Genomic DNA, 25,790 nt, shown 5'->3' with positions numbered 1-25,790 from the left:
CATTCTGCCAAGCAGGCGTCCGAACTAGGCTTCGGGCCTAAAAAAAATGTTATGTACAAGTTAATTGAAAAGTTAAAGAAAATCTTTAGTATTTTTAATTAATGCATTAAGTTTGCATTTTGCATTTTTCATTTATATTTATGTAGGAAATTAACAAAAAGTGTACAGCCATTCAAATCATTAAAAATACATAGGAATGCAATTACATGAGTATTAATAACAATAATTTTTGAGAATATATTATTTGTTAATTATATATATTTATACAAATATACTTACAATTCATATTCAACAATACATAAAAACATTTGATACTCAACAATAAATCTATATTTACAAAAGAGAATACTTTTTAGCATTGACATGCCAATGCTTTAAATCTTTAGTTTGTAACTGATTAATAATTTTTGAAAAATAGCGATACCACAGTACTCCAAATATTGTACAAACTACAGTTTCTACATAAAATCCATCAATCGTTATATCACACTTGCCATGACTTGATTCACACGCCTATAAAAAAAATATTAATTATAAGCTAAAACAATTAAAAAATAAGATATTCTGTAAAAAGTGACCTAAAAGAAAAGAAATAAAATATTTAAATAAAATCCTTAACCCAAATTTCTACTCTATGGCGTATATTTATTTTCGGCAGCAATGTCACCACCATCAGCTCACAACAGACTGAGACCGATTAGGGGAAAACATCTCCCTATAGAGCGTCACCATACCTGAAATGATCATTGTGAACTCGTGTTTTAATAAAATGTTTTATTTTCTGGATGGGTCATCAGTCTGTCGCCAGAGAGGGGGTGGTGGCTCCATTTTACCAGATGATTCTCGCCTGGAAAATGGAATGCCCTAAACCAAGTGTTGAGCCAGCAATAGTGAGCGCCAAACACACTGATGCCTTACCTACTCGGCCTCCATGTCTGTATTTATCATAGCCGCAAATACGGGGGGGCTAGAGTGGGCTTAGCCCCCCAAATGCTAGACATAGCCCCACCAAAAAAATTAGGTTATGCATACAATTTTAAAATACAAAAATATACTTATATATATAATTTTAAAAAAATTCCAGCCCTCCAAGTTAAAAATTGAATTTGCGCCTATGGTATACAAATACATTTATAGATCACTTCCAAATTCCTTAAAATCAGTAGCTTTATATATAAGCTTGCTGCAGCTTTAATTTCAAATCATATTAAAATATAAATTATTAAATAAAAACAATTTCATGGAAAATTGTTTATTTTAATTTTAATATTACATTATTTTCTGCTTTGATGCATAATTGAGAAGGTATTTGATTCAGTTATTATTTTAAACACTCAGTCTGTTGTGAGTGTTGATGATGGTAATATTGCTGCTGAAACACGAAACACGTGTATATGCTAATGCCAGCCATACACACCACCGTCTACCTGCACAGGTATACCTGCGCAGGTAGGCCGGAGCATGTGTGAGAATAGACCTGTGCAATTTTTTTAACCTGCACATGCGACCGGTGCAAAATCGAAAAACAATTTTTCGAGTGCACCGTACCGTGTAGCTGTGCATACACACACGCTCCGGATAACTGACCGGATGTGTAATTTTAGTTTAAAGTAAATATTTTTTTGTGGTTTAAATATTTCATTACAAAATTTATAATATGGTGTCACAAAAAAAAAAAAAATTAAGAAAATCTGCAATTTTGTATTATTATAGAAAAGAAGGTACATATTTTATATATTAAAAATTGCAATAAGTAAAATCAACAAATAACAATGTGCACTTTTATTTATTTGTTTAGAATCATGTTTTTAGCTTTTTTCTTTTGCTTCTTCCTTAATAATTTTTTTTAACTTAAAATTTTTGTTAAATATTGCCTATTCTTTGCCCCTTAATAAATAGCTTTCTTGAATCTAAAGTTTGACTTTAGATTTTTAAAAATTTAGAGCCAAACTAGATCTATTTTTGGTCTAATTTTTAGACCTAGAATCCAAAAACGACAACTTTTTTTTTTCGGTTTGAGTTATAATAATACCAGTAGATGTGTGGCAACCTTAACGTCACTACACTGCTGATTTATAGTTGCAACAAAATCAAGTGCATAGTGTACTATGACTTACTTCAGTTTCAGCGTTAGAAGTACACAAATTTAATTCGTCACTAGAACATTGTTTGTACGTCAAGTATTCTGTCATCCATAAAGCAGCAGTATTGACCCAAGCTGTTCCCAAATTGGTTAACGTGTTCAACAAAGTCATATTAGTACCGCCAATTTTAGGATCACTGATACGAGCGAAAAAGGCCATCACTGCCACAAACATTGAGTACAAAGTCAGCTATAAAAGACAACAAATACATCTTATTACCAATACAAGTGGTCATAATTAAAGTATATTACCGAGTTAATCGATTAAATTATGTTTACCTGATGCAAAAAAAATGTCGACATTACTAAAATATAATATAACATAGAAATGTGTCCATCTTGATTTATAAATGATGGCGTAAAATAAACTAAGAGCGCAATAAGTATACCAATCATTAATCTAAATTAAACAGTATCACATTATCTTTTTTAATAATTATACATAAATAAAATAGAACAAATTCTTATAAATTTATTTAAAAATAACAATACCTGTATGGTATTGATTTTAAATACACGTTCATTGGTTTAGATCCAGTAGTATACTTGGAAATCAGTATTGGGAGAACTATTTGCAGAGGTATTAATAATATTCCAATCATAGCAATATCGTCTTTGGGAACGCCTTTGTCTATGATTTTCAAACTGGACACTGCATCGACAGCACTAAACCCTATCTGTCAACATATAATTAATTAAAAGAGTTTTTTAATAAATATATTTTAACATAAATGCGTGTTAAAAGATGTTTAAAATTAATTTCACTAAACTTACTTTTGCAGTTAATAATATAAGTGATAAAGTCTTAACACTTGGCAATTTCATAATATTACCGAGAAGCTTATATGTTTGAACTATATTCAAACGATCGTGCTCTAGTGAATGATCTTTTTCGTGTTTAAAAACAGCAACTAATGTTGTTGCAATCATAAATATTACACCCCAAAAATATAAGAAACCTTTATAGAAAAAACAAAAATTAAACAATAGGCAATTTTAAAAATGAATACTGTTAAGCGAACCAGGGCATTATTTTCATAATTTTGTATTTAAATAAAAATTAATATAATTATTCGAAATTAAAAGTTAGTAAAATAAAAATTTAATAATAAATATCAATTAAATTTTTATCTTAATGAATAATAAGAAATAAAATATTGTTTAAATAATTTTCAATGTTAACTCTTGTAATAGTCAATTGAAAAAAACTATTTAAAAAGTAAAATTAAATAAATTTGTTTTTAAAATAATTTATTATTAAAAAAAATAAATAAAAATGTATTTAAAATACCAATTTATTTGATAAAATAAATAAAAAATGATTTTATGCATAAAAATATATTCTAAGTAACTCATTATTTGTTATTTATTTTTTAAATAAAAAATGCCCAGGTCTGTTGATGAATATGTAAATAATTTTTACATACTTCAGAAAAACATCAAAATATTAATTACTTTGTAATGTAAGTATTCCATCAGGGGTTTCAGTAGTCCTGAACCATTTGTTACAAAATGAAGCAGACTCAAATGTTATAAATACAACATAGCCAAGAAACACACCTAACGTTTGACCCACACTATTACAAGTTGACGCATATCCCACATTTTCTCTGTAAAAAATATGTATGAAGAAGTTTAATTCAGATTAATTTTAAGTATTATGTAGAGTATAGCACTAACTTTCTCAACATTGTCAACGCCCAACCGTCGACAGCAATATCTTGTGTAGCGGCAAGGAAATTCAAACAAAAAAACATTATTGTTAAGAATATGGTATTTGGGTTTTCAGTAAACACTAGCCATTCATTGATGTTCATTCCCAAAAACAACAAGAAAAGTCCTATAAAGCAATATAAAAATAAAAAAATTATTTATTATTACATAAAACTCGTATACTATTTTAAACAGCGAGCCTGCATCTCTGTAACTTTTGATTTTCATATAAAATGTAGACAAATAATCAGGGACACAATTTTATTAAAAAAAGGTGGAATTTGTAAAAAATGAAAATGCTTTCTCCTTCTTATAACTTTGGTATTAACGCTGACAATTTAAAAGGTGCTAATTTCAAAACTAGGGGGTTAAAACACACCTAAGCCCTCTCCTCCAAACTCTGCTAACAATAATTATTTAACCCAATTTCTTTTAATAATAATCAACTTTATTCATAATTTTTTACACAAGTAAAACTGAACGATTAGGTTAGGTATTGAATCATTATGCAATACTAATGGAGTGAGCTTTTGAACTTTTTACATAATATTATTACTTTACTGCAAATTATTTATAATTTTCTTTAAAACGATATATAGTTTATTCACAATTATAGCTTAAATATATAATTATATCATAAAATAATTGAATATTTAAATAACCTAATCCACAAAAATAACACTTTAGAGCATATTCGTATTTCGACAGCAACGTTACCATCATCAGCGCATACAACAGAACGAGCTGTATAGGCTAGCTATCACGCTGATAATGATGATGATGGTAACATTGCTGTCGAAATATAAAACGCTATAGAATATTATTTTTGTTGTTAAGGGTTTATTTAAATATTTTATTATGTATAACCACAAGTGTCACTAAAGTTTTTCTTAGATAGTTGTATTATATGGGAAACCAACTAATGTTTACTTACCGATTAAATACTGCACAGGTACTAACCAAGTTTTTCTTCTGCCGAACTTTGCATAGAAAATAGAATCAACTATGGGTGCCCATAGAAGTTTTAAACTAAACGGCCAGGTAGCAAAACTAAATTGAGCCTAAAAGTGGTTCAACACTTCATTAGATATCTTTTGGGTTTCATAAGTTCTAAACATAATTTTTTTACTTGTTCTTTGTATGTGATATGTTTTTTCTGCATTATTATCGGTATAGCTGCTGAAAGTCCAAGTGGAACACCTTGTAGTGTATAGAGAAATAATAATATTGCTATGTTAAAACTATCACTAATAGCATTTGGTTTCACTTTAAACGACTGAGAATCACTTTTTTTTTCTATTAAACTAGATTTATTTTCATTATTTTCTAAAAACATTGTTTTCCTTTGCTTGATTTTGGTCATGATTTTGGCAATAACGCAACTCGGCTGCGATTCAGCAAACTACAGAAAAATTAAATAGTAATAACAATAATAGTTTTTATTTCTTATATTAGGTACCTACTATAATAAAATATATATTATTATTATAATACGGATATTTCACCAGCAGAAGTACTTTAAAAACTGTAACTTATTGTTAATCCTTTCTTAGATTTAGGTCGTAACTAGTAATATACAATAGGTATTTATTACATATTTGTATTGTCGTTAGGACTAATACCTATACAAAATTATAATTTAAATTAATCCACGTACGACAATTTTAACCATAGATAAGTATATAAATATTTTAACCGGGTCGACGCACAACGAAGAACGCGCACGCGCATCATTGCAGTTTTTGATAAAACTAAGATAACAATATCAGGAATTGGTAATTTTATTTTAAAAAAAATCATACATACACACTCACAATATTATATAGGAGGGACTGAGGCGCATTGATAACCTTCGCTTAATACGACCAAGGGTTATAGATAATAATTATTATTATCTATAAACCTTGCAATGCGACAGGCGACTGTAAAATATACTAAATTGTAGTAACAAATAATAATATTGATCGAGTTCAGTTATCCGATTACAGTCGCTCATCGGTAAATCATAAATCATAATTCATACAGACCATAGAAAGTAACCTTTTAGCTTTTATGCTATATTTTTCCTAATTGCATTCGATTATTGTTAAAATGAAAAGTTGTTTTTCTCATAAACTAATAATTCTGTTTCTTTTTACCGATTGTTATTTAAAATCTTCTGAGTCACTATGTCTTGTTACGTGACTCATTCCCGCGAATGTAATGTTGTGATTTCTGGGTCTGAAACCGATACGAACCGTGTAACATACTATAACATCAAAGTGAATGTTGGCGAAGTGGCATGGACTGTACGAAAGAGATACAAAGAATTTGCAGATCTTCACGCCAAGCTGGTGAATGACCATACTGTAACCAAAGACATTCTGCCGGGCAAAAAAATTATTGGCAACAAAGAACCAGATTTTATTGAAAGACGTAGAATTGGCCTGGAAATATACTTACAAACCATTTTGTCGTTTTTACAAAAGTCCATGCCTGAAGAACTGTTTGATTTTTTAGAATTTGACAAGTATGATGTCATGCTAATTGTTAAAAAACTAGCTACTGAATTTTATCAAAATGGTGATGTGTACCTGGCAAATGAAAATTGTTTCAATTTCAACGTGTTACAGTTGTATGCTATTAGTGAACGATTAAAGTTACCATGTCCAGATAGCGAAAACAACAAGTTCAATTTTAGTCATGTACTGGATTTTTGTTTAAGACTGAAACACTTGGCTATCAAAGGAGGACAGCATTATGTCAATGCAAGCAATATAGTATACAATAATTTAAATTTTGAGTTATCATCATTCAAAAGTGTTATTAAATTAGAATGTTTCAATATAGCTTCGAATATGATTTATAATATTAAACCATTAAGAAACACAGTACGTGCAATTACAATTTATAATTCAAAATTAAAAAAACCTGAAGATATTTTGTTATGTGATTATGTTCATAAAGAGTGGTCGTCTGATATGGATTCAAATATGGTTTGGAACAAAGTGAAATCAGTAGATTTTAGCTGGAATGAAATTGAAACATTAGCAAGCTTAACTGTTTTGACTCCAAACATCAGAACTATAAATGTAAACGGAAATCTTATAACCACAATTGAAGATTTAACAGCGCTCACTAACCTTAGTCGTTTGTCACTTTCTAACAACAATATTACAGAAGTTTTTGATCTCCACACAAAACTAGGCAATCTTGTTTGCCTAGATTTGTCTTCAAATAAAATTAGTGACTTAACGGCATTTTCAAAATTGTTTTCAATAGAAATGTTAGATTTGGGATCCAATTATGTAGCTAATATTGATCAGATAAAACATCTAACAAAATTACATAATATGAACTATTTAGTATTGTCGGGTAATCCTGTATCCACTATTGTTGACTATAGGACTAAAATGTTAGGACTATTAAATAAAAGAACATCGGATTTTTGTCTAGACAATGAGCGACCAACTCAAAAAGAATTGGATACTGTGGCTATAAAGCACGCGTTGAGACTGGCCAAAGAAGGAAAGACATTATTTGATAGATGATAATTGGTAACACTTACCTAGTACTAAATTATTATACAATTTACCTTTTTATAATAATAACTATTTACCTATTTGATATTTTGCACTATTATTTTTTTTTAATATATATATATTTTTTAATTATATCACAAGTATTGAAAATTGTGAACAAGTTATTAAAACAAATAATTATATTTTATTGCTTAATACATGTTCAAAAATCTATGTTTACCTATTGGTTTTAATTAATAAAATACTATTTTTGTACTTTACATTATTATAGTTATTTTGATACATTTATTATTAAACCAGTAATAGGTATTGCTATAGAAACAGTGTCACGCTAATAAAACATGTAAAGTAAGACGTGTTTTTAATTGACCTTTTAAAATTTAAATTTGATTTTATTTTTAATTAATTGAAGGGCTCAACTTTGCAATTTTACCTTCAATTTTTTCTAATATATTATATTTACAACTTAACAGTTATTAAAGTTTTTCATAAAAAACTTGATTACAAAATTAAAAAATAATAGATGTAACAATTTTTATTGTAGTGACATAATATTTGTTATAGTTTATTTCATGAAAGCTGGCGGTGAACTTCAAATGCAATATATTACTTATAACTTTTATCGCTGACCACCCAGTCTCTCCTGCTATCCACTAAGCCTCCAGCTTTCGTGAAAGCTACTATATCAGGTCCGAAATTTAATTATGCAGCCATTAAACCACAGAACCATGTAATGAATATAATATAGCAATTAATATTATATTTATTTACTTATGTTTTACATAGTGAATATTTTTGAACGTTTAAAAAGTAAATTTTTCATATGTACATACTGCATACATCTTAACGACATGTTTGCATTATTATCTACCATCTAGATAATTACTAAACTTTAGATAGAATCGCAGAATAACTTACTTACATATTATATTGGCCACACCCACTTATCTTTAATCGTGGTCACACTGCACTGGTACAATTTGTATTATTCAATTATTGTTATCAAATGCGGTTCGGCTGTCGGCGTTACAACTTTGGAATCTAAATTTTAGACAAAAACTACTGTGTTTGATTTAAATTTAATAGTCGGCAGATAATAAAATCGTCGAGTCTTTAAGTTAGGCCCCCAGTTGCTATTTATGTAAATTTTTTAATTATTTATTTATTTAAAAAATGGCTGCAGGACCAATTGCAGAAAGAAATCAAGGTAAATATATTATGTACTAACACTAAAAATGTAATTATTATTCCTAATAATATTATAATTTACGTTATGGTTGATTTATTTTAATTTCTTTATTTTTTATATTAAACAATAAAAACTATTTTTGTAATAAAAATGTTGTATATAATATTGTATACAGTATACTTAACTTTGATTTCAAAGTTGTGAGAAATGAGTAATGACGCAGGAACTAAAATTATGTTAACCTTTTTAAAAGTTATGTGGAATGTTTAATATTTTATTACTTACCAAATTTAGTTTTTTATTATTTACTAATGTTTTATCATTGAATAACAGATGCAACCATTTATGTTGGTGGTCTTGATGAAAAAGTTTCAGACACACTTATGTGGGAATTATTCGTTCAGGCTGGACCAGTCGGTATGAAAACTTTTGGTATATGTTTATAGTAGTAGTTACATTTTTATAAATTTTGTATTTTCTAGTTAATGTGCATATGCCTAAAGACAGAGTGACACAATCCCATCAAGGATATGGTTTTGTAGAATTTCTTGCTGAGGATGATGCTGATTATGCTATAAAAATAATGAACATGATCAAACTGTATGGTAAACCAATTCGTGTTAATAAGGTAATTTATTATACTAAATATTAGATATTCCTTTTAATAGTGTTAGGCAACAATTTATAGGTATAATGTATTTAAACTTTTTTTAGTAAAAAGATAGAGCAAAAGGATATACCTATATACTATATACCTTGATTTCATATTTTGTTATAGGCTTCAGCTCACCAAAAAAATTTGGATGTTGGTGCAAATGTGTTTATTGGTAATCTGGATTCAGAAGTTGACGAGAAGTTGTTATATGATACATTTTCAGCTTTTGGTGTTATTTTACAAACTCCTAAGGTAAAGTTGAAACTAAATTATAAATATTTAATAAATAATTGTGGAGTTATGCTAGGTAGGTCTAGATTGTTATAGGTTGTCAAGCCAATGTCTTTCAGAAGTTAAAGTTGTTGGTTCAAGCTGGGGTGAAATCTTATAAATTTATCTTTATCTTTTATTGTTGTATTATTAAATGTGTTTGAATTGTTCTGCTGCAAAGTTCAAACCGCTTTTTTTGAAGTGAAACTTCTTTAGGCGCGTCGTATGGTTAGTTAACCCGTGAAAACGGGCAAACGAGAAAACGAGCGAACATCATATAGATATACAGTAATGCCTGGCTTTCTTTGATTCTCTTTTGTGCGGATCTTTATATGATATAGTACAAGTTCCCCCACTTCTTCAGCTCCCTCTCTCTTAAATTAAAGTGGCTTGTAATTCTGTGTGCATTGATTCGTTTCTACTGACATTTTACGTTCGCACAAAGTCCACTGCATCTGCCGGATAATAGTACAAAATGCATTCAGTTGCAAAGACGTTAATGATCAACCCCCACTAAAAAAATTGTTTTTGTTTTTTCCAATTTAATACTATTTTAATTAATATACAAATCGTTACTTAGCATATCTTTTATAACACAAGTTTTTTAACACCGAGTTCAGTAACATACCGTTTTGAAGTTTCACTTCTGCCGCGGGTCCAGAGACCCACACAATTTTTTTTTTATATTTGTTATTTTTTGGGTATGTAAAAATTAAAATACCATAAATGAAAACTAAAAAGTGTGGTCACTTTTTGGAATGTCTACCTAACATATTAGAGTGATAGTGGCCATACTCTCTAATGAAAATATAAAAAATTAAAAAAAAAAAAATTAGTAAATTAGGGACAGAGAATAGTGGAGTTTAAGGAGGTCATAAGTCTCCAAGAATTATTATAACTTCCTAATAATATATATTCAATAATACTTTTAGATATCTTAAATATCCATACAAGTGGAAGAAATGCATAAAGTTAGTGTGAAATAACTTAATTTGTTTAGATTATGAGAGATCCCGATACAGGAAATTCAAAAGGGTTTGCATTTATTAACTATGCAAGTTTTGAAGCGTCTGATGCTGCAATAGAAGCAATGAATGGTCAACATTTATGCAACAGAGCTGTATCTATTTCTTATGCATTCAAAAAAGATGTCAAAGGAGAACGGCATGGATCGGCTGCCGAAAGATTACTTGCTGCTCAAAATCCCCTCAGTCAAGCTGATCGTCCTCATCAACTGTTTGCCGATGCACCACCAACGCAAATGCCGATGATGCATCAAATGCCAGTTCCGCCACCACCAATTATGCAACAACCTATGCAAGTGCCTATGACCATGATGACTCAACACCAAATGGCTCCTCCACCACGCATTATGCCTTGGCAAAACCAGCAACCGCCACCACAGCCTCCCACATATCAACCTCCACCTCCTCCTCCCCCGAGTTTCAATAATTTCGCTCCTCCTGGATTTCATGGTGGATTTGTTCCACCTCCTCCTCCACCGCCTACTCAACAAGGACAGATGCCACCTCCACCATTACCCCCTTCACATCCTACTATGCCACCTCACATGCAGGGTCACATGATGCCGCCTCCTCCTCCTCCAATGTCTATGGGTAGTGGGCAACCAATGCCTCCTCCTCCTCCAATGAGTATGGGTAGTGGACAACCAATGCCTCCACCTCCACCTATGCAACCAAACAGTATGATGCCAATAAATTGGAAACCTAGTGTCCCACCACCACCACCACCTGCTCCTGCATAATTTTTTAATTTATGTATAATTATTATATTAACTTAAGATAATTACATTTTTACAAAATATGAAATTCTGTTTTTTTTTTTAATGTATCAGAATTTGAGGTAATACAATTTTTTGTCATTTTGGTTTTTATAACATCATTACGTTTATTTGTTTGAATCTTAAAATAAAATAAAAAATAACAAGCACAAACAAAGAAGCCGTATAATTTAACAAGAAAAATTGCTTTACGCTGGGAAAAAAAATTTGTATTAATTTGAAGCCCTCCTATTTGTGGATGCCGTCATAAGAAGTGAAGCTGGAGTTTGTAATAAACCTTGTACAGTTTCTAAGAAATCGGATGCAGCAGATTCACTTATAGCACGAGCATCATATGACAATGTTGCAGTTAAAATGGTTTTTGGCTTTCCATTTAGAGCTGCAATAGAAAAACAGATTAACAATGGTGCGTTTGTTTAAAAAAAGAGAATGTTTGTTATTACCAATGACAGGTCGTCCGCTTCCAATAGCTAATATACCACATTGTGGTGGATTTATAATTGCACTAAATTCGGTGATATCAAACATTCCTAGGTTAGATATTCTGTAATAAAATTAATGTAAATAATTTTTGTTTCATAAATTAAGAACCATAATACAAGAATTACGTAAAACTGCCTCCTTGGAATTCGTGTAGCTGCAGTTTTCCTTTACGAGCTCGTCCAGCTAATTCTTTAATCTCTGATGAAATTTCATCTAACTCTTTATTGTTGGCATTGGTAACGATTGGGGTGATAAGTCCAGAATCTGTTGCAACGGCTACAGAAATATCTGCGGTTTGTTGCAAGACAACCTAAATAAATATTATTAAAAAAATGTAGAAGTTCCTATACAATTTTGTCAATTGATATTTTACGGTAGAATCTCGATTAAGATTTACTTGATCTTTAACATAATGGCAGTTGACTAGAGGACATTTTTTTAAGGCAACGGCTACTGCTTTAATTATGAAATCATTAACAGAAACATTTATGCCAGCTGATTTAAGTTGCTTACGAAGTCCCAACAATGAATCAATATTGCTTTCGACTGTTGCATAGGCATGAGGAATCATAGTCTAAAAGTTTTAAAAAATATCAGTGTAATATGAATAATACATTAAAAAATATTTTTTGTCGTTACTTTTGATTCAGTTAGTCGCTTAGCAATCGTCATTCTCATACCACTTAATGGAATGTCAGTAAAACCAGGTCCTTTGGCCGGTCTCGACACTGGAGATGATACTGAAGGTGTAGATTTGGTAGTTTCTCCAGGTAATGGAACTAAAATAAAATGTATACATTATTTAAATATGATAAAACATTTAAAATAAAATCTGGTTAACTAACCTGAAGTGGGTGGTTTTACTGTCAATTTGTTCTGGTCAATGTAGTTTAAAACATCACCTTTTAAAAGTTTTCCTAGTTTCCCCGTACCTTTAACACTTTTACCATCAATAGCATACAATTCCAAAAGCGATCTAACTGCTGGACTATAACCATCGCTGTAAAATAAAAACAAGTTTTCAAGATTTTAAAATGCAATTGCGGAGGGAGACGATTTCACCAAAATATTGTTCAAGAATGTATTACAAATGTATTTTCATTTTTAAGCTTAATAAGCTAATAGCCCCTTGAGGTTTATAGTTGCCTTCGAGTGCAGAGATTTCTTAACCATTTATCAGTTTATTTTAAACTAATGAAACAGTAGTTATTTATCATACCTTTATTTTGTGTTATTTAGGTATTACTGAGTTTTAGTAATAATAGAATACATTTAAAATGAATACTTATTTTTCACTGAACAAGTTCTTAAATGTGTTTATAATCAAATTATAAGAAATCATTCAGTTTTTTATCCAACATAAACGATTCTTGAGTCGTTAATTTTATATTTATTCTCATAAAGAAAACAAAAATCAAAATTTTGTTAAAAATAACATTTAAAAAATTGTATTAGCATATTATATTATATAATTATTTATGTTGCAAAAATATTGTTTTGCCAAAGAATATATATTTTGCATAAATATATATTGCTAGCTCCACACTCTCGCTGAAGCAACACGAGCACGAGAGTGTGGTCGGTGCTCCCACTTGGCCTCGCCTCGCGGCAGCTCTGTCCAATGTAGGTTTTTTGGCGCGAGTCATAGAACACAAGGCGAAGCGACTATGCTCCAATATGTAACCAATAGCGAGGCGCTGCGAGAGTATAGATGGTAACTACTCTTGGTGCCTCGCCTCGCTTCAGTCTCGTATAGCCATGCGTGGCGAAAGTGTAGAGCTACCATAAGATATTTTTATTAAAAATAATTAAAAATATTTCTTTATTATTTATAATACTATTTTATAGCATTTGAAAGTATGCAGGTGTACTTATTTATTTACTTCATCAAAACTCTCCAAAAAATATAATTTGTTAAAAAAGAGCAACTAAATAAACGCATTCATTTTTTTAAAACATGGAACATGAATATGCCAATTTAAAAAAAAAGGAATGTGAATGCAAATGTGTTAGTTTATTAGGGTGTTAAACATAAAAGCGAACAAGTTCATATTTTTAGTAAGCGGTTTAATAATAAATGCTTAAAAAATATCAAGATTATGCAAAATTTCTATTTCACTAGGTACGTACTATGCATGTCTTGTGACAGATTCAGAGGTAGCCTTTGTTTGGATCTTAAGCTCAGGAGATTCTTTTTTCGGAGCTGAAGAAGCAACTTTCTTTTCCCCGGGAACCTGAACATCGGTCCAATCCTCTCCTTCTGCTACCATAAGTGCAATTAAATCACCAACTTTAACATTTTTAGTATCATCACCAACCTAAAAAATTGTTTTAAACATAAATGGTCAACGGAAGTTAGGACAGCAAATTATGAAATTGGGTTTAGTTTATTTTCCAGGTATCTCAAGTGGTTTAACAAAATTTTTTGAAAATTACGATATAACTCTAGTTGCATCAAAAAGTAATAATTTAAAAATCTTTATTTGATAGCTACAAAGATAAAATAGAGGAAGAAGAAAAATCGGGGATTCATAAAATACAACGTAAAGAATGTGATAAATGCCATGTAGGTGAGACAAAACGAAATATTGGGTTAAGTTAACATAAAAAACCAAGAAGCACATAAATCTCCTGATTGGATACTAATCATAGCTAAAAATACTTAAAAGTGTAAATCATTTTAAAAACTTAATATTAGGGAGACAATAGAAATGTTTAAAAATGGGAACATTTTTGTTGAACTGGGACTTGAGCCCATTACAAAACATTTTATTAGAATCCATAAAAACACGTTTTCACAATGATCATTTCCGGTATGACGACGTTGTATAGATATACAGGGAGATGTTTGTTAAATAATAATATAATACCAATATTTTTGCTAGAATTCCTTCTTCTTCAGTTTCAAAAACCATAACTGCTTTATCTGTTTGAATATCACATAAAACATCGCCTGGAGCCACTTTATCACCGGCTTTCTTATACCATTTTATAATTGTACCCTCAGACATAGTTGGGGATAACGATGGCATTCTAATTTCAGTTCCAGGTGCTTGAATAAATGCAAGTATAGGTTTAATGATTACACCAAAACAATAATATTTAATACATACTATTCCCTCCAGACGGTTGTCCAGATTCTTCGGCTTGAATTTCTGTTGTCGGAGCAGATGGAGCACCAGCAGAATCGGGCATTTCAACAGTTTTCCAATCTTCTCCCTCGGCAACCATAAGTGCTATTAGCGAACCTACTTTTATTTCTTTAGCATCATCAGGAACCTTAACATTATATTTTAATTAAAACAATTTTTATTTTAAGTCAGTTTTATTTACTAACTAAAATCTTAGCCAATATTCCTTCTTCTTCAGTCTCGAAAGCCATAACGGCTTTGTCAGTTTGAATTTCACATAGAACATCACCTGCAGCAATAGTATCACCTTCTTTTTTTAACCATTTTACAATGTTCCCTTCAGTCATAGTCGGTGACAAGGATGGCATTTTGATTTCTTGACCTTTTACTATATGTGGTTAATTATATAAGTATTTATTAGTTCTACAAATAGATAGTACAATAGGTCGATTTATGTCTTACCATTCAAAAACGAAGATGTGTGAATGCATAGTCTTTCTAGTTTTAACAAGGAGTGTATAGTTTTATTGAGAATTTGTTTAGATAATCCGCCTTTGATGGCAGATCGAAACAATGAGGTAGCCATCATGAATGGAAGTTAAAGAAAAACTTCAAGTTCGGATTAAATACAGACCACTAAAAATTAATTATTATGTACAACTATCATCCGATTTAAATTTAAAATCGAAAATTGATTTTGTCTTAAGATTTGACATTGAAGAGTTCAAAGTGATAAATTGATAAGAGTATAAGACCTCTCTCGTATAAAGATAACAATATAACAACTCTTTCAAAATACTTTCCTACCCGCGACTATATTATAGAATTTACATTTTTGGAAAACTGTCTTCCGCCGTAATTGATACATATTTTTCTAAAATAAAATATGAAGCAACACTATATTTTTTAAAATTTTTAATATACTCTGTATGGTGTTCGTTTGTTCCATGAAAATTTGTTTTAATTTATCACCACCTTGATTTTACAATTTACTTTGATAGTTAGAAATCTAGTCATACCGGTATACACTATACACGGCGGTGTATGCTACGCTACGCTATTTTTTTTTTACTTAGCTGCGCACCACTACCATGTCACTGGATAAATTAAAAACATAAACGTCTAATAAAAATAATTAATAATTGTCGACAGCTTTTATTATCTGATCTTTCACTTCATGTGTGTTGATTTTAAACGGACATTTAATCTAAATTTTGAGGGAGCTGTCAGCTGAGATTTTTAAATATTATACTCATTACTAAAGTCGTTTGCAAATAGACGTCTTCCTATTGTATATCATAAAGTTGTCTTGTATAACTATTATTGATTACATTTTTTTTACCTATAATGTTTATTACTTCATTAATTATTGTACTAGTTCAACTTTAAACACCTTATAGTATGCTATAACTTACAAGGTAGACTGGGCCACAATGATACTGTGCTACAGCCATTGGGCCGTAGCCAGTAATTGAACCACCTTGACGGTATCCCAAAAAGAGGAGGGATGGAGCCTAATATTATTTAAACTTAACCCTACCCAGCTATTGTTTTTATTAGGATAAAACTATTAAACTTGTGCCTGAATAAATTTGAGGGCAAAATTCACATAATATTACTCTCCAATAAAAAATATCATAAAATAAAATACATTTTTTTTAATCAGACAATCATTTTATACAAGAAATCGTCATTTTATAATTAATAAACATTTTTCATTAAGTTATTTTCATAAAAATATTTGTGTTGTAAGATTTGTGATCTATACTTGATCTAGACTTGCCACATCAAGAAATTGGCCCAGTTGTTAAAAAGTTATCGAGAATTCAGAAAATAACACATTGTAAAGCCTTCTTAGTTAGCTTAACACTGTTGATTGCGCACAAAAAACCCCATTAAATAGCTAATTACGATAATATTAATGACACGTTTTGATGTGTAGAATTTGTTTCAACGCTTACAGTTAACAAATATTGAACATTAATTAAGATCGTAATAAAAATTAATGAACTTAATATCCCGTGCCTGAATAAATGGTAACCTACAATACAAAAAAACTCTCATAAAGCAAACACAACACAGACGTACAGCACATCTTCGTTATAGGTTTGTTCGACGAAACAAAAGAAACATTGCATTTCAATAGTATAATATCCGTAATATGCACATATTTGTTATAACATAATAGTACTAAGTAGAAATACTTATGTAGTAATTCAAAATAGCTGCTAATTTTTTTTATTGTAGATTTTTAGAACTATAATATGAATTTCGATATTTAAAAAAAACTCAAGGTGCTCTTCTAGCTCATAACGTTTACAATTAATTAACATTTTGTTATAAAATTTATTTTTTATTTTTTTTAGTTAGTTTTAAAAATAATAGCAGCTATTTTAATATCATGCACCTTATTTTCATCTAATTAGATTATTTGTAAAAAAAAGTTTTACATTAATTAATAAGTATTAAAAATTTTAAGTTATAATAAAATTAACTCATTATTTTTGTATGGAAACGAATTTGCTTAAAAACCTTTGTCATAACTATAACCTGTCAAATATTACCCCTAAATAGCCATGCTTAATGTGCCTTTTACTGAGGAAATCGAATAATATCCTTATCTTTAGATCGAAAGATTAGAAAAAAGGGGTTTTTGTTGTATTTGGTAAAATAATTAAAAATCAAAATTTAATACCGATTTTAGGAAGATTTTCTGTTTCAAATAAATATCATCTTTTTTCATAAAGTCACTTTTTATTACTAACATGGATATTACTCACGTGTTTTCAATTTTCTATATTTTGCCCATAATAAATATTAGGCCCACCGAAACCCTTATAATTTTAAATTATAAATTTAATATTTTAAATATTATTTTATTACCTACATATAAATATAACCATAAGTTGCACAAGTTTTTTCTAGCTTAAGTATGTTTAATGCAACCTAATATAACCTGACTCTTCAAAAATTTACTAAAGCAAAATAAATTAAATAATTCCAGAGGTTTTTTTAGAAACATTCTTCCAATCCTAAAACAAACATGAAGATATTTTTGTGTGTCTTAACGGTTGGTCTGCCGTTTTTAATGGCGCAAACTGTGAACTCGGATGAAGTAAAAAATGAAATCGATGACTTAACCATCGACTTAGGGTACTTAGGGTCATCCATTTACGGCAAGCCGAGCAAGGAAACAGGGAAAAGGGTGGCCGCGTGGAAGAAGGGCAGTGCGCAGAACCCCGAGGAGCTTGGCGAGTACGCTGAAGGAGACATCCTGCACTTACGCAAGGACCGTATCGGGATGAGGTTTACTTCTCGATGGCGCGATGGAATTATACCGTTCGATTTCAGCCCTGATTACTGTGAGTACACATTGCTGGTATTGTACATCTATGTACTGGAATTGAGTAATATTGGTAATGGTATTAGTAATTACAAATTATGTCATAGGTCGTAGGACCTAAGACTATACCTACATTTACTATTTACTAAGTTGGGTTAGGTTGTTTTATTTGTAATTATTGTCAAACAAATATAATGCATAATAGTTATGATACACTAATTTAAAAATACTTAGCGTTTGAAGACAAGCTAATTATATCGCGAGTTATTGCTGAATTCACGAACTTGACTTGTTTGAAATTTACACCTAAGATTTCAAGTGATACCAATTATGTACAATTCACTATGGAAAATTCTGGATGTTGGTCGTCCGTGGGCCAAGTCGGAGGAAAACAAAATGTATTACAGTTTTATTATATTTATTTATTTCGTTATTCTATATTGAATCGCTCATGTCCTGTATGTTTATTTAGATAAATTTGCAGTACCCAAATTGTTGGATGGGCGTGGGGACAATCGAACACGAAATGCTTCACGCTGTTGGAGTTCTACACGAACAAACCAGACCAAACAGAGATGAATACATCACCGTTCATGATGAGAATATCGATAAGGGTAAAATTCTAATTACTATTCATATGAATGGAAGGTTAAGTATTTGCCAATCCAAATAACTATAAATGAAAATAAAAATCGCAAATAATAAATATTGAAAAAGTGTTTTAAATTTTGTTTTCAATAACAAAATAAACGGATGTTTATACGCAGATGCCATAAGTAATTTCAACAAGTACTCTGAAGTATTAGTAAACGACTTCGGAGTAAGCTATGACTATGGCAGTGTAATGCATTATTCGCGCAAGGCGTTTTCCACAAACGGCAAAGACACTATTGTTCCAAAGGTATATATAATTGGTGTATAATTAAATTATGTAGTTTGCGTATGTATATTTTACAGTTATTTATATTATAGTATAAGTGGGTATTTCAAAATATCATAATAGTTCGTAAATGTCCTAGTCTTTTAACTTGATGGTACCTTCTAACGAACAGTGATACCTACTAATCAACATGACTTCTTGTATGTTTTTTTTAGAAACCAGATGTGGTTATAGGCCAACGAGTTGGAATGAGCATTAAGGACCTGGAAAAAGTTAACAAGATGTACAAGTGTACAAACTAAGAGCCTTGAATAATGTTTTATGCGGTAGTTATAATTTTGAAATTCACTGTTTAAGCTAAAAGCAAAGTAAATCTCCGCCATAAGTCATTATGTCTATAACCATATCCACATAAAAATATAGTATAAGTTGATTGTTAATTTGATTTAATTGACGAATCCATAAATCCATAATAAATCAATTTGTAATTAACTAATAAGTGTTACAGTTTACCAATTTATGATTTATAATTAGTAGAAATAATTGTAATAATAGACAAAACGAATGAATACCTAATATTGTTTATGATAAATTTTTATAACTACATTACTTAAATATTTTATTTTATTTTCGATTAATAATACGAATACAATGCAGTAATACTCCAACATGTATGTTAATCTTTTTTCTAAAATAATTAACTAAAAAATAGTCGTTATAAAAAAAATTACATCCTTATTAATTTGTCCTAGTAATTTATTGCGACAAGAACGTTAATTTTCATAAGTTTGCAGTTCGATAAAATAAGAGTAATAAGTCCTATCCATAATAATAAGACGCAAGTATATGTTCCTTTTTTAATTATCCAACAAGGTTTAATAGGTTAATTACTAAGTGGTAAGATATGTAAAATGTTTCAGAACAGTCAACTATGTTTTATTTATTAAAAGCAGTTAATACGTTAGGATCAGAAAAACATTAAAAGCTAATAAAGATAATGTTTACCGTGCGTGTTCATGTCAACAAGGGTACCTAATATACATTATCTGAAACGCTGCAACATTTATAAATAAATACAAACTCAAAAAAAAAAAACACAAATTATTGAAAAATACCATCGGTTTGCTGGATTAGTATAAAAACTTGAATATGACCTATATGCAAAATCAAGACGGTTTTCAAAATTTGTGTCGGGTTGTAAACATTCAAAAGTTGACCTTCCAATTGTTAATTTTAAAAATATTTTCGCTGTGTATTGGCTTTTTATTTTTTATCATTAGTGTACAAAAGTTGTACGAAGGTACTTTATATCAAAGCTGCGTAGTAATACTTGTAACAAAGTAAAAAAAGTCAGTAACTTTATAACTTTTAATTTCACGTTACTTTCTTTTATCCATTGATAAGTTGTAAATTACGAGTTACAAATGAAGGGATGCGGGGAAAAAAGAACAATGTCAATTTTTTTTGAAAATAAGATTTTGGTATCAAATTATTTGTGTTGACGTATTGTATCTTTTATGCGCTCGGACCAGGTAAAAAACAGATTATTCGAGAATAATGACCGCCGGAAGTTAAGGCATACAGGCAAAATGTATTACGTTTTGAAATTAAAAACATGATTTCCTCAGAATTAAAAAAAATTGACATTGATCTTTTTTCCCCGCAGCCCTTCAAATGTTATTATTCTTTATGTAGGAACGAAAAAAAAAATAGCCTCAGATTTGTGATTCGAAGCTAAAATTATATTTTTAAATAGAATTTAATGAAACCAAAATTGTTTCTTTTTTGGTTTTAGATCAATAAATATTAATGTTAGTTAGCATTGTCGCTGAACAGTATCATAAGTATTATATGTTATAAATAACTTCACCAAATCAAGTATTACAACTTAAAAGGGTTGATTAACAATTTTGGCTTGAATGTACTTTAGAAAAAATCTACCTTTCAAATGTAGACGCATCGTTTAGTTTTTAATTATGTAGTCAACATAAGCGCGATTGGGTGGAGGGTTGTGGGATACTAAGTTCTCAAAAAAAAAAAAGATTTTGTAGCTTCCTTAAAGTTATTGTTTAAAAAAAAATAGTTTATACTATTGTAAAAAGTACGAACAAAGAATAAAAAAAGAATAATTGTTAATTTACAGCGTCTAAAAGTTTTCTACGAAGTTCAGTCGGTTTTGACTTGAGCGCTAAAGATGTTAACATTGCTGCCAAAGTCGCGTACTTGATACACTATTATTGAGAATGAGGTTATTTTTAAGGCAGATGCTTAAAAGGTAAACTTTGATATTTATTTATTTAAAATTGTATTTATTAACAAAATTACCCACTTGTTTTTTCTATGTTCTTTAATACTTATATGACATAAAGTATAAACGTTTTAAATTAAGTAATTTAGTAAAATAATAAAAATAATTGAATTATTTTTTAATGTAACTTCTAATTTAATTGGTTATTGTTTATGTGAGTAACTAATAATTTCATGAGTTTTTGAAATTAATAAACATGCTCAACTTAGGGCCAATCGTTATCTGATGTCATATCGTTTATACAATAGGTATTTAGTAATAATAGCATTGAATAAAAGTTACCGCATTATTTTAGAAAGGCGGCTAAAGTCACCGAGGTGGTGTTTTTCCAATGCAGATTACACGTGTGTTTACGCTAAATTGTAAAAAAACAACTGTGTTTGCGAAAAAAAAGCTATTTACATGGGTTAATTAATATTCACTTGTTTTTTAACAGTGTTTTACACGAATGTTAAGGTAGGGTTAATCAACTGCCGGCCGGCTGATTATCATGGCAGGAGGATATATTTTTAAGGAGCCCTAAACGGTTTGTCGGTATAAATTGGACTAAAATCAAAAAATAAATAATAATAAAATAATTATGCCATCCGGTAAATAATGTACACCTTCTTATCGCCGGGACTTCTACACGAATTCTTAACGAACCGGCAAAACAACAAACAACTTAAGGTGACCCGTTACCTTAATTGTCCGCCGCCGCCGAATATTATCGTAGCTAATTACCGACAAAATGTCTTATATATATACATTATAAAATGTATGTTTCCTTAATTACACTGTGCGTATCGCAGTTGTGATATTCTTGTAATAAGAATAACGAGCAAATACCAAGCCATATTGAGGCTCGCCTTGTTTGTTCAGTAATTCAACTGGACTGAATTTCGCTCGAAGACCATAGACATGAAGTTGTTTTTATGTTTGTTGGCGGTGGGCGTACCGCTTGTCTTGGCGCAGCCAGTCAACTTTCGGGCGGAGGCAGACGAAAACGAACTAGACGGCGCCGAAGCGGGCGAAGATGACCTGTACTCCGAGCTGGTGCACTTAGGTGCGTCCATTTTCGGGACGCCAGACAAGAAGTCTGGAGAAAAGGTGTCAACGTGGAAGGAGGGCAGCGCGTATAATCCGGAGGAGTTGGGCGAGTACGCCGAAGGTGACATATTGCATCCGATCGGCGAGGGTCGTAATGGGTTAAAAGCCACGTCGTCCCGGTGGCCAAAAGGAATCATACCATACGAAATCAGCCCTTACTTCTGTGAGTATCTACCTAACACAGTGGCGACGCGGCGCCAGGGTATTGAAAGCATAGGGCACAACGAGGGTTGTTATATTTCAGCGGGGCCCGTCGAGGAACTCAAATAGAAGCATTAAACTCTAAAAGTCCTAATTTAAAATGGATTGAAATAATCCATTATTGTATTGAAATAATACAAAAAGTAAAAACACAAACTGTAGCCAAAAATCATCATAAACTAATAATATGATGATTATGATGAATCATAATAATAATATGATGATGATGATGATAATAAGTATAGTTGTATAATATATTATACATTTTTGTATACACTACATACAACTAAATTTGCCCAAAATAAGATTACAAGAATTAATTCTAAAATAATTTTCTGTTGTACTGCAATTTTTTTTTAATTCAAAACTAATTAATATTGGGCACTGCACAGGCGGGCCCAAGATAGGCACTGGAGTTTTTGGATGGGCATTCCGAATTTGCCCACCTTTGGCACCGCCACTGATCTACCTACCCTACATGCTAAGTAATATTAATAAAAAAAACTAAATTCTATATTAGAATATTTACACATTCGATTTATATTTAAAAAAAATTGTCTGTTAGATATAATTATTTTGGCTTATTCGAATGCTTTGAATTTATAGCGTCCAGTGATAGACAAATGATAATGTCCGCTATTGAAGACTATAAGAAGCTCACCTGTCTGAGATTTACTCCTAGAACTTCAGGCGATAGAGATTACGTATACTTCACTAACGGTAACACCGGCTGTTGGTCATCAGTCGGCAAAATCGGAGGCAGACAAGAGGTAAATAGAACAACATGTGTGCATCCCGACTATAGTAGTTTTTAAACTACAACATTCATAATGACTGTAGGTGAACCTCCAAAGTCCAGGCTGTTTAACCAAAAAAGGAACAGTTATGCACGAAATGCTTCATGCCGCTGGATTTATGCACGAACAGAATAGGCCTGACAGGGACAAGTACGTTACCGTCAACTACAACAACATCCAATCAGGTTAGAATAAGTTGGATATAACATAGCAATATTATAAGCAATTTTTACTATATAATAATTAACCAGGGATTTACATTTCTGTGTTGTAACTTGTACTGTACCTTGGAAGAGACAAGATGTATGATGTTTAAATATGAAAAACCAGTATGTAAAATATTGATAAGTTATTGCTTCAGTAATGGAGTGAATAGATTAAGATAGTATTGACAAGCTACCAGTAAAATAACAATAATAGAACTGTTCTTTTAAGAACAGTAAAGGTATTGGTGGGATGATTATAAATGTAAAATAGACAGGGCAGAGGAAAGACCTAAGAAACGTTGATTACTTTATATAATTATATATATTAGATTATAATAGTCAGTAGACAAAACAACATTTAAACATTGATTCAATGTTGCTCGTTATAATTAAATAATAATTATAAAGCAATGATAGGCAATAGGATGTTGGGAAGAGCAACGAGGGAGATTGTACAAAGTAAATACGGATGCAAAACAAAAGCACGTTTAACAATGTAAACAATATGTATGTTATGTTGCCTAATAGCAGACCCCTTAATATGCAATTTCTCATATATTATTAATTATTATATTGTGTTTTATTATAATGTTATATACTATATAGGCCGAGAAAATAACTTCGAAAAAGCTCAGAGTTCAATGATAGACGACCAAGGAGTGGGTTATGATTATCGCAGTGTAATGCATTATTCGTCGAATGCGTTTTCTAAAAACGGCCAAGCCACTATTGATCCGAAAGTACGAATTTTTATTTGTTTAACCTTAACTGTATACAATTTGTAAAGACTAAAGTATATAAATAACGATGAAATTCGGTAGAGTAGTGTCACAGATAAAAAATTTGTTTGTAGTTTGCTGCATTTCTCCATCCCGCCTCAACTATAGTCTCCTAACGCTGATAAATCGAAAAGTATTAACAGATAGAGCTAATATATATATATTAATGTATATAAATCTTAAAATATTTTAAAATACCTTAAAAGTAAAGCTATTTCAAAAAAAAACTATACAATTACAATTATTTACCGAGAAAAATAGTTGATTACTCTATATTAATTATAATATATTATATTTAATTAATTATAATAAAATAGTAGTCATAAAAAAAGGAATTGTCTCGAGGCCATATTTGTATTTTACAGTTAGTCTAAATTTAAAATGTGCTCTCAGCTTTAAAATAATAACTTACAACTCTACATTTCTATGCTTCGTGTGTTTTATCATATAGTCTCCATTGATATTTCTGATAGTGAAAATTCTTTTCACAATGTGTTTAATAATTTATTTTTTATTAAAATTAAAAAAAATAATATTAGAGTTTGTTCAATTACTTGATACAAATACTAAAAGTAATAATTTAAAACTCGAAATTATATTTACTTTACGTTTACACTTTTAATTTACACATAATGAAAAAAAGTAAATTTAAAAATGATCCAAGTCTAAATAATAATATTACTTGTTTTGAAATGTTTACAATAAACTGTAAGCGATTCGACTTTGAAAACAATTTAAAAAATAACTATTGATGTAAAAGAAAATTAACCCTTTTAAACACTTCCTCTATAAATTTTATTCAATATAAAATCGTATTATTTTAGACACGAGGAGTGACTATGGGACAACGAGATGGTCTGAGCAGAAAGGACGTGCAAAAAATTCAAAAGATGTACAAATGTAAGAGCAAGCGACAACACACATCTTCGTCTAGTGATGATTAACTCTAGCAAATTACTCATTAGTGTACCGGACTCTGGTTAAGTTGTTATGTTAAAAATAATTTCTTTAAAAATAAATACCTACCTAATGTAAAAATGTGTACAATTTTATAATTACAAATATTTATTATAATTGTATTTTTTTGTTAAAATGTATCACTATAGTATGGGTTTTTCTGTTTTATTATTTAAATATATATAATTTATTTCCCGTTGTGATATAATGGTGATTTATACAAATGATAGTAGTTTTTGACTTTTTTACACGCTTTAATAGTGATTCTTTCAGTAACGAATAAAAAAATTCATCACGAAACGTCAAAAATACACATTTAAACAA

The 25,790-nt window shown here is 30.2% G+C and overlaps 5 protein-coding genes across 7 annotated transcripts; 3 read left to right on the top strand and 2 right to left on the bottom strand.

Annotated features, from left to right (window-relative positions):
• Nucleotides 1-283: 283 nt before the first annotated feature.
• LOC126846787 (acetyl-coenzyme A transporter 1) lies at nt 284-6,193 on the bottom strand. Of its 3 annotated transcripts, none has more exons than XM_050586598.1 (10): nt 5,995-6,193; nt 4,986-5,258; nt 4,791-4,917; nt 3,824-3,983; nt 3,599-3,753; nt 2,918-3,102; nt 2,636-2,820; nt 2,423-2,543; nt 2,118-2,333; nt 284-513 (listed from the first exon to the last, which is right to left on the bottom strand). In XM_050586598.1, the coding sequence occupies exons 2-10, from the start codon at nt 5,217-5,219 to the stop codon at nt 334-336; spliced, it is 1,563 nt and encodes a 520-aa protein (XP_050442555.1). In that variant the 5' UTR covers nt 5,220-5,258; nt 5,995-6,193; the 3' UTR covers nt 284-333. The 3 variants fall into 3 exon arrangements, with proteins under 3 accessions (XP_050442555.1, XP_050442551.1, XP_050442543.1); XM_050586594.1 differs by lacking the exon at nt 5,995-6,193 and adding an exon at nt 5,316-5,554; XM_050586586.1 differs by lacking the exon at nt 5,995-6,193 and adding an exon at nt 5,320-5,553.
• LOC126846806 (nischarin) lies at nt 5,762-7,531 on the top strand. Its single transcript, XM_050586610.1, has one exon. It carries the CDS (start codon nt 6,025-6,027, stop codon nt 7,384-7,386), a length of 1,362 nt encoding a protein of 453 aa, XP_050442567.1. The 5' UTR covers nt 5,762-6,024; the 3' UTR covers nt 7,387-7,531.
• Nucleotides 7,532-8,307: 776 nt separating this feature from the next.
• Nucleotides 8,308-11,320, top strand: LOC126842912 (splicing factor 3B subunit 4). Its single transcript, XM_050580140.1, has 5 exons — nt 8,308-8,584; nt 8,900-8,983; nt 9,049-9,194; nt 9,345-9,473; nt 10,492-11,320. Exons 1-5 carry the CDS (start codon nt 8,551-8,553, stop codon nt 11,254-11,256), a joined length of 1,158 nt encoding a protein of 385 aa, XP_050436097.1. The 5' UTR covers nt 8,308-8,550; the 3' UTR covers nt 11,257-11,320.
• A 53-nt stretch (nt 11,321-11,373) lies between these two features.
• On the bottom strand, nt 11,374-15,631 carry LOC126842905 (pyruvate dehydrogenase protein X component, mitochondrial-like). Its single transcript, XM_050580128.1, has 11 exons — nt 15,369-15,631; nt 15,113-15,294; nt 14,889-15,054; nt 14,646-14,827; nt 13,906-14,093; nt 12,621-12,775; nt 12,415-12,554; nt 12,173-12,349; nt 11,901-12,085; nt 11,736-11,836; nt 11,374-11,671 (listed from the first exon to the last, which is right to left on the bottom strand). The coding sequence occupies exons 1-11, from the start codon at nt 15,493-15,495 to the stop codon at nt 11,505-11,507; spliced, it is 1,770 nt and encodes a 589-aa protein (XP_050436085.1). The 5' UTR covers nt 15,496-15,631; the 3' UTR covers nt 11,374-11,504.
• Nucleotides 15,632-16,964: 1,333 nt separating this feature from the next.
• LOC126841740 (uncharacterized) lies at nt 16,965-25,690 on the top strand. Its single transcript, XM_050578365.1, has 11 exons — nt 16,965-17,062; nt 17,911-18,268; nt 18,484-18,647; nt 18,722-18,863; nt 19,017-19,150; nt 19,345-19,418; nt 22,301-22,689; nt 23,334-23,497; nt 23,568-23,709; nt 24,337-24,470; nt 25,334-25,690. Exons 2-11 carry the CDS (start codon nt 17,950-17,952, stop codon nt 25,451-25,453), a joined length of 1,782 nt encoding a protein of 593 aa, XP_050434322.1. The 5' UTR covers nt 16,965-17,062; nt 17,911-17,949; the 3' UTR covers nt 25,454-25,690.
• The last annotated feature ends 100 nt before the right edge of the window (nt 25,691-25,790 follow it).

This window comes from Adelges cooleyi, unplaced genomic scaffold (assembly GCF_023614345.1).
Source record: "Adelges cooleyi isolate 19-005CV unplaced genomic scaffold, UGA_ACOO_1.1 ACOO_flye_CR_arks_rails_tigmint_CR_PRNA_108, whole genome shotgun sequence".
NCBI classification, from domain to species: Eukaryota; Metazoa; Arthropoda; class Insecta; order Hemiptera; family Adelgidae; genus Adelges; species Adelges cooleyi.
Note: the sequence above shows the minus strand (reverse complement) of the source record. Positions and strands in the feature narration are given on the sequence as shown.